General features: G+C 32.9%; 1 protein-coding gene across 1 annotated transcript in view; it reads left to right on the forward strand.

The window, feature by feature from the left end:
• Positions 1 to 9159, forward strand: part of TBC1D19 (TBC1 domain family member 19) — a gene marked incomplete at its 5' end in the record, with an annotated part of 44080 nt that overhangs the window by 25888 nt on the left and 9033 nt on the right. The window contains 3 exons of the mRNA XM_010162154.1: positions 3434 to 3508; positions 3972 to 4034; positions 7901 to 7985. Of these exons, the coding sequence (XP_010160456.1) occupies positions 3434 to 3508; positions 3972 to 4034; positions 7901 to 7985 (223 nt within the window). The remainder of the gene's footprint in view (positions 1 to 3433; positions 3509 to 3971; positions 4035 to 7900; positions 7986 to 9159) is intronic.

The following is a 9159-nucleotide window of genomic DNA, read 5'->3' on the forward strand; positions in this document are numbered from 1 at the left end:
GATCTACTTGTGGTCAAGTTATGTCTAAAAAACCCAGTGCGATTCCCAAGCCCTGTTTTCATTTTGCTTCACAACAATGACAATGTAAGAGAAAGTAAATGACAAGTAATGAGTTAAAGCCATTATTCCTAGAATGGTTATGGTTGTTTTTGCATTGCAATTCCCTTTTTAATAATTTCTAGTTTGTTTCCCAAACTATTTCTCGCGTGTTCTAGTTCAGGTGGACAGCTTGGCCTTCTGGTCTTTTTACTAAACTATTTAGCTGTTAAAATATTTAAGTACTGGTTTACTCTGCTAATATTTGCAATGTAAATTTGCTATTCATTTTTCAGGGTAGAGTTTTGAGTTGTGTTTGAAATTTTAGTTGATGCTGAAATCATAATAGTGACAGCAAATGGCGTTTTATTTGCTGAGAAATGAGCACGTTGGCCTAGTGGGTTTTTGTAAGAGCAAAGAAGAAACTATCATTTATTTTAAAAAGAAAAGGTGATAAACTATGTGCTCTTTTTATTTAAAATTATACTGAAGAAAGTATTCAACTAAATTAGAAAGTATTTCCATTCCATTTCTGAGAACTGCTGAAGAATCTGAGCACACTTGTTCTCTCTTTAAAAGACAGTGCCCTAAATATCAGGTTGCTTATTCTTACCACTTTTTTAACTGCTTGAAATATTTACACCAATTAAAACAAAATAAGGAGGAAAATTGGGAAGGATATATATTTCGGAACTTGTACATCCTGTTGGTTAAGGCTGAGTGATTCAAATCTCTGTTCTAACTCGGGCAATATTTGCCTTATAGTCTAATAAGTAGATTGTTTTTCTTAAATCTGTACACCAGTCTGAAGGGGGGGAAATGGAAAGTTTCTACATTTCAGCTTTTTTTTTGTTTGTTTGTTTGCTAAAACAAAAATAAATTTTACAAAATGCTTTAAATACATATAGAGTTCTGGATTAACAAATATAAAATACTCTGTTCTGATTAAACCTATATAATTTAGATTTATTTCAGTGGGTTTTCTATGTTTTTTCTGTGGAAGATACTTTTTACTGGCTATACTATACCATAAGTTATACACAATTGCAGTTAACATGATTCTTTACACTTTAATTAATAATGCAGTTGAATTAAGACATAGGAAGCTAGTAAATATTTTAGAAATTAATAATTTAACAATCATAGTTCAGTATGATGCCATCAACAAAACTGTGCTGACACTAGCACTCTAAACTCATGACGTCAGTACAGTAGAGCATAATTTATGAATATTATTTCTTGTACAGAAATCTGTTCTTCATACATTGACTGAAGTAATTCCTTGCATGCCAAATCACTAAGCGTATGCCGAGTGTGAATAAAAAAGCAGCAATTCAACTTAAAACCATGTTATTCTGACTGTTAAGATGAATGGACCATGTACTTAAGTGATCAATTTTTAGTTCTGATTTTACAATAATTTTAAAAATTACAGGAAAATGGAATCTTGAAAGCAAATGTAAATCCTAATAAACTAGTTTCCTAATTCAGGAAGAAAAAGGTTAGTACAAAATACTAAACTATTGATAAAGTTAACTTGTGGCTTGGAGCCACCATGTGACCTCAAGTGAAATACCTCTGTATTTTAAGAAGAAAACTTGTTTCTGCATATAAATTTGAGGTGTGCTCTGTATGTGCGTAGCAAAAGATTACTCTCTGCCTTCTTACCACTTTCTTCTCCCACTTCCAAGCACCATTTAGCAATTGTTCAAGGCAATTCTAGAGGACTAAAAATGAGGAAATTATAACAGCAAACCATGAGGTTACTAGAATCTCTTTTCCAAGTTGCAATAGACTGGATGTTGCATTACCTAGTACCTTTGTAGCCATGAGTTTCCCTGTACCATTTCTTGGCAGGAGTGCTTCCATGTAAAACAGAAACAGTTATATCATGCAATCTGCTTAGCATGAAAAAGAGGAGGAGGGTTTTTTTATTAGCTCCTTTTTAAATATATACAGTCATTTGAGATGATGAAAAAAACTTCAGACATTATTCACTTGGCAGTGTTACTCTTAATTAGACTACAGTATTGATGCTTTAAAATTGTGCCTTGAATGCTATGGTAGTTCTCTGTAGCTCTTAAGAAGAGAGTGATACATTTATACTGCAATTAATTTACATGTAGTAACTATTTGTGTCTGATCCTTTGGAGAGAAATGGTGTACTATTTTTACCTGCCCTTTTTATTCTTGGAAAGAAAAATGTAAATATATTCCCAGTATTAGTAATCAGTGCTTAATAAATACAGCTTTTTGTCCTCATTTCGACTGAACAGTCTAATAATGTATTAATTCTAATAATGTAGAAGTGTATAATATTAACCACTTCTCAGTTTCGGATTAATACAAGGAGCAGATACAATGTTCCCCAGCCTTTTATTCACTTTTTTTCCCATTCTTGCCCTCTCAAAACTTCATCTTACTTCCTATTTTTTCTTTAAATCCTTGCTCCAGACTTACCTTTTTATGCAAAGAAATTGGTAGTAAATATTATGTAAAACTTGGAATAAACAAGCATTTGTGTGGTGCCTGTAGAGACACACTGAAGTCAAAATAGTTTTGTGAAGTGGGAAGGAGCACTGGGACTGCTGATTTAGTTTATACATTTATTCCAAATCCTTTTGAAACTGTGGTATTCAGACTGAAACTGTGTTATTCAGTTGTAGGCATAATGACAGAGAGGTATTTAAGGATTTAGGATTACGTTATGATAGTGCAATATTTAATTTTTTGTTTCCTTTGCAAGCTCTTTATCAGAAGAAAGAGATAAAATAATCAAAAGCAGAGAAGTGTTTGTTCTCGATACTTGCCCATCGTTTCACCCCTGTGTATGTGCAGTAGACACTCAGAAAATATTTGGAGTTTAAAAAAAGGTCCAAGTTCTTTGTATCCTTCAAAATTTTTTATTTATCATTTCATCTTTTCACAAATGTATACCATTTAGAGATTCATATCAGATTAATATCAAATATTTGCAGTAATTCACTATGCTAGAAGATATGACAAATTGTATGCACAGAGAGGTGCATGAAAATGGAGGGTAACAAAGAAAAAGACCATAATGATTTTGAGCATTGAAAAAGTTTTAGCTGTTGAGACTTAAAGGTTGGAAGATACAGACCTTTAGTTTGAATGAGTTCCTTCATTGCCACTTTATTAGTTATCTGTAGGGAAGGTCATTTCATAAAGTCTCAAGTATCTACCTTATTTCTTAGGGTTCAAGCTGGAACAAACAGTGATAGGATGCTGCATAACTTATGCAGTGGGCTTTTCAGCTGAAGACATGCTTATGATTTTTCTTGATTTTTTTTTTTTTTTGTTAAAAATTGGCTTTGTTAGTTTAAATATAAATTAAAGTTGTGTCTCAGACTGATTATGTTAATATTTTTAATTCTAGGATATCTTGTATTATGAACAGCTTAAGTCAAATGTGATTCAGCATGACCTTTTAGTGGACAGCCTCATTTACAAAGTAAGTGATTCGCTAAACAGTGATTAAGTGATTTATGTACTTATCACACCACTATCTCGGGTTTTTAACAAATAAAATGTTAGGTCATTTGGTTTTAAGGAGTGTAAAAGTAATTAATGTGAATTTATTATTTAAACTCTCTCCTTCTGCCTGTGTTGGCTCTTGTGCAAGACATTTGTTTGAGTTAGCCGTTAAGTTATAAAGAAACGATAACTTTATTTGAAAGAATAACTGGTTTTGCGAGGAATAAAGCACCTGGGATAAAGTGCTTCCATTCTAAGTTTCAACTCTGAATATTCTAATCATCAACTTAATATAGCATTTTTTATTTTTAAAATATGGAGTATATGCTTAGCGACAGCTTTTTTGTGATTCAGTGGTGAACTGTCTTTTACTACTGTTTTGACTTCTGCAGGAGTCTCAAAAGACTTTTGGCTTCCAACTGCTTATTTTTTGATTACAGGATGTAAAGCTGACTGCAAGCAATGATGACTACTATTTTGTATTTGAGGATTATTTATACCAAGTATGTAAATACTTTTTTCTTAGAAAAGCTAGAAAGTGTACTCCTGTGGGATTGTATCATTGGAGTAAGGACTGCCTTTGTGTTTCATGTGTAGGCAACAGTGGGACCCTAGACAGTGTCTGCTTGCTGCGTTAGGTATACTTTTCCTTCTGAATACTGTAAATTATAAGAATACTGTAAATTAATCTTGTACATTTAAACAGATTAAGCAGGACAGGTTTCTAAAAATCCTAGTCTGAAGGACCCTACTCAATGTCTTTCCAGAGCAGTAAGACAGAAAATAGGAAGTCAGTCATCTTCTTCCCCTTTCCAGCTTTGCAATAATAAAATCATTAACAGCTGTGGCATAGCAAAAATTAAGACTTGAAAAATATATTCAGGGTTCCAGTTTAAAAAAAAAAATAATAATTGCTTTGCAGTGACCTACTGCAATAAGCGTAAAAGGTGCTGTATTGACATGTTTTAAGTTGAAGACATTGATTCTGAGTTAAGGTAGTGATATAAATGGTTACTTTTAGGATTGTTCCCATTCCAAAGCTGTCTCTAGCAATGGGGAACCCAGCTAATTTATGAAGAATTATCTTCATTGCTGCCTGTCAGATGCCCTTAGATAGAAGGAGATCATTTATGAATTTCCTAATGTGTAGTTGATTGCAGTGTCAACATAAATGTCATGCAGCAAACTTAACCATTACCACAGTGCTTTCAGTTTCATTAGTCACATCTGTTAAGTTCAGCTTGCTTAATTTTTTTTTTTTTTAGAGCTATGTGAAACTGAATTATTTCTTCTTTGATGGTAATATGTAAAACTGCTAGTAGTTTAACCAAGCAAGAAACTGTCCTAAGTGCTGCTTATTCCATATAGGTATAAAAATATGTGTTACTCTTTAAGCATATTATTCAGTTATATCTACATATAATGTTTTAGTGTAATAAGCATTTAAACATGAATACTTAAAATTATAACCTCATAAAATTATAGCCTTTTTTACTTAAATATAGTTCCAATATTAAGATCTGTATCTGAATTTGTTTCTGAATTAAAATTTGAAAAGTGACGACATAATAACACCTCAAACATTTATATTTATTCACTAAAACATTTACATGTAGAAATTTTTATTGATTTAAGGGTCAAAGATTATCTTCATTATTGTAACACTATCTTTTCATCATGGAATGTGAAAATCTCATTCTTATTTCTACTTAATTCATTTTATAGACTACTAAGGCATATTAATTAGTCATAAACTGACAGTTCCAGTCGACACCGGATTATAATCTATGAAGGAATATGAATTAGTATACAGTATAATCATTTGTTTCAAGACCACCAGAAACAGATTTTGTTCATCATTCTCAGTATATACCACAGTTGAATATTTTAATTTTTTATATAAATCTGTTAACTAAAAGAATGATTGCAGAGTGTAAATCATAAAAAGGACTAAAATATCCTTAGTAAATTGAAGGAGAGTCATAAAAAATCTTTGAAAAATGAAGTGCCTAGTTTTACTGCAAGGCTTTGAGGCAAAGAATATCTCAAATTTCTAATTGCTAGTTGCTCTAGTTTTGTTCAGTAATTTGTGGTATTCTTCAGACTCTTTTCTAGAAGAAAGTTACTGTTTTCCTTGATGATTTTCTCTTCCAACCTAATTTCCAAATGCTTTGCTGCCAAATGATTTTGTTCTGCACCCCCTGGAAAAATTTTGCAGTATGGGTCACTCTGATATGGAATATTATTTATTAATTTAATATGATAACTGGATTTAGCCAATAAAAATATTGGCTAAATAAAATAGGTAATGAAAATGTTAGTCTAAACCAGATAAATTACTTCTGTTTGTACTGCATTTGGGGGGCGGGGGTGGTTTATGGCTAGTTACTGCCTCTAAGTTTTCCAACTCATTGAGCATAGTGTGGCATTTGTCTGTGTATTACTTACCAGATGAAGCATCCATCAAAACCAGAAAATTTGGGTGTAAAATAACAACGAGGGCATTTGTTTGGATTATTGGTAGCCCTATAGTAGTGTGCAATCCTTTTTGGGGAGAACACTGTGAAATGATGTAATTTATTTCCTTTAATATCTTTGCTTTCTCAATCCCAAAGTTTACATGTGTTTATTACTTCTTTATAACTGTTGAAATAGAATACAGTTACTCAATATAGCAATTTCTTTTTGATAAAAGGTTTGGCTTTGTTTTTTTCTTTTTCTCACTTCTTTGAGTTCAGTGGCTTTCTTTTCAGTTTTGATTATAAATATCCAATAGTTTGCCAAACATTTCTGTACTTAAGGGATTTGTGCCATTGTTTGCTTTAGCATTGTCATTTTTGTGAGAAAAATAATACATAAATTATTAAATTTGTAAATTCATTATTTCAGGCCATAGGTTCAATCTGAATACTTTAGTCTTACATCCTGCATAATAAATATATGCAAAGAACCTCACCCAGCACTTTATAGTCCTAATTTAAAGACTTCCAGATACTGGTACTGGACACTGTAGTCCTAAAAAAGGGGGCCTCAAATTAAGGTTACATTCTTTCCCCTATGAGAGAACATAATTTATGTCCTTTTTAGATTCGTTTCTTTTTATTTGACCTCAGTTAACATATACAGAGAACTACATTTGCCTGTGTATTGTTATTGTCAGCTATATTTTGGCAGCTATTAAAATGTGTATTGCGCCTAAAATAATATTTATCTTAAACTGTTTGAGATAAAAAGCTATTTATTTTTTTAAAGGTGTTTGTATCTGAGAAATAGTTTTGAGGTTCAAAAAAGGAAAAAGTCTCACAATGTGACCTGCTTTCCATGAAAAATTAAAAAAGCAATGATGTTCAGATGTCACAGTGTTTCAATTTTGCATATTTCCTTTTGACAAATGCTGATATCTGGAAAATGTTTTGAAATAATTAGTTGAAGGAAAAATCATTCATTTTTATTCGCAATAAATTACGTAATGAAACATAATCTAAAACATTTCCACCTTTTACACCTCGGCTGCAGTTAAAACAAATAAACAAACTCTTAAAACATACAAGAGCAAGAGAGGGTTTAATATAGGCAAGTTGAAGTCTGTCTTACTTCTGCCCTCTTGTGTACATTCTTGATAGTGCAATCTTTCATTGCATGAAAACATGAAAGTTTTCAAGTACAATACTAATTATTACATTTTTCACAACAGCATATAGGATGAGATTCTTTATTGTTATTTTTTTCCAGGAATTCTTTTAGTATTTAATTTTATACTCAATTGCTGTGAATACTAGGTATTTATGTAAACAATAAAAAATACAAATATATTTTACAAAATACAATGTGCATTTCGGAACTTATGGATACGAGGTGATCATTATAATCTTGCTGTGCTTTTTGAAAAAAACCTGGATATCAGGCAAGCATTCTATAAAGCTCCTGGGAATGAAAGTGAATGTAAGGATCAGCGTTCTGGAACTGCATACGTGCGAAAATGTAAATGTTTTGTTTGCTTATTCACTTACTACGACTGTCCCAAGTTGTAGTAATAGAAAAATAACCTAATAGCCATCAAAGCAGCCAGTTGCATGCACAGTCACTAACGGTGTAACAGAAGGGTATAAACCCATGCTGAGAGACAAAGAGGAGGGTTGGAGAATGGGGATGTTTTACTGACAACAAATGAATGTGAAGGTAAAATCATAGAAAGTTCAAAGTGAGCCTGGAAACTTGAGCAGGAAAGTAAATGAAATTGCTTCCAACCATATTAGCCCTCTTCAGGAGCATCTAATAGGCGCTAATTAAGGCAGGTCCTTAAATCTGTTCGACATTGCTTTGTTGATCCAGTAAGTCAGCTGATTTTTACGTACTGTCTTTTCTACAGGTGTTACTCTGTTTTTCCCGAGATACATCTGTATTGGACCACTTTACTTACAGTAGTGCCACCCCACCCAAATCATACATTCGAGGTATCAGGTGTTGCTTTAAAAAAGGTTGTATAGATTTTTGTTGACTGCTGCAGTGATACAGTATGTGAATTTGCTTTGTGTTCATTCCACCTACTAGACTACATTTAAAAGAATGTGAATAAAAACTTCATACATCCAGTTGGCATCTGCACAGATTCTATATAGAAGAAATAGAATCTTCCAGTTTAGAAATAGAATCTTCCAGTTTAGAAGCTGATCACCTGAAGTCCAGATTGCAGTGTTTTTCTTTTACTGTAGTTTTCTGTGTATAATTCTCCAGTGTTTTACCAAATTAAATTAAACACACAACTATGACAGTATTGTAAAATCTTGACAACATCTATCTTCATCAGAGCTAGAAATCTAAATACACAACATTGTCCTCTGCAACTTCAATAAATTTGGCAGCTAGAATTGGTGGTAGGATGTTATCTTCCCAGAGCAGTGAGATTTGCAGATATTTGTAGACAGGAGCAGAACACGTTGCTGAAGAACTGTGGGCAAAGGTCTGGGAGAGTAGAGCTCTACCAAGCAGACTTACACAGATTTTTTTTTTTTTTTTCAAAGAGTAGCATCTTCCAGAATGTTAACTTACTTTTGGATGTTCTTTGGCTTAAGTTCTCATGTAAGTCTTATTGTTCTTAATGATCTTAAATTTATTGGTTCAGACCACTTGCCTTCTCTGATAACTTCTATATAGCCATACCTCTGGGCTCTATTTCCCTGCTTCTTAGGTCTTTGCCTGCCCTGGCTTTACATAGAGGTTCCTAATTTTGTCTTCCTTCTTGAATCAATCACTTTTTTTTCCCCATGTACCTTTTCCTTCTGCATTCCCATTTTCTTCCTTTGTCCCTTTTTTTGAACAGGACCTCTGCTGGCAGTTTTTCTCTTGCTGCTTTTTATGTCAGTAGAGGCAATGGTTGTTTTCTAATTTTGTTCTTTCTTCTTTATTGCTTTGTAGGTCTTTTCTTTCTCTTTAACTGAATTAGGGAGTTTTCTTTATGTACATATTGAAACAAGCAAAGGGCTCACCTGGGAGCAGAACAGCTGTGGGATCCCGGGTCTCTCTTCAGGCACAGAGCCATGGCAGCCCAGAAACACAGCTACAGGAAATATCCTACTTATTCCTGTATAAATCTAGGGAATTAAGTTGCTGAAATCTAAATCTCTGCTG

The sequence above is a fragment of the Antrostomus carolinensis genome, unplaced genomic scaffold, assembly GCF_000700745.2.
Source record: "Antrostomus carolinensis isolate BGI_N321 unplaced genomic scaffold, ASM70074v2 scaffold5892, whole genome shotgun sequence".
NCBI lineage: Eukaryota > Metazoa > Chordata > Aves > Caprimulgiformes > Caprimulgidae > Antrostomus > Antrostomus carolinensis.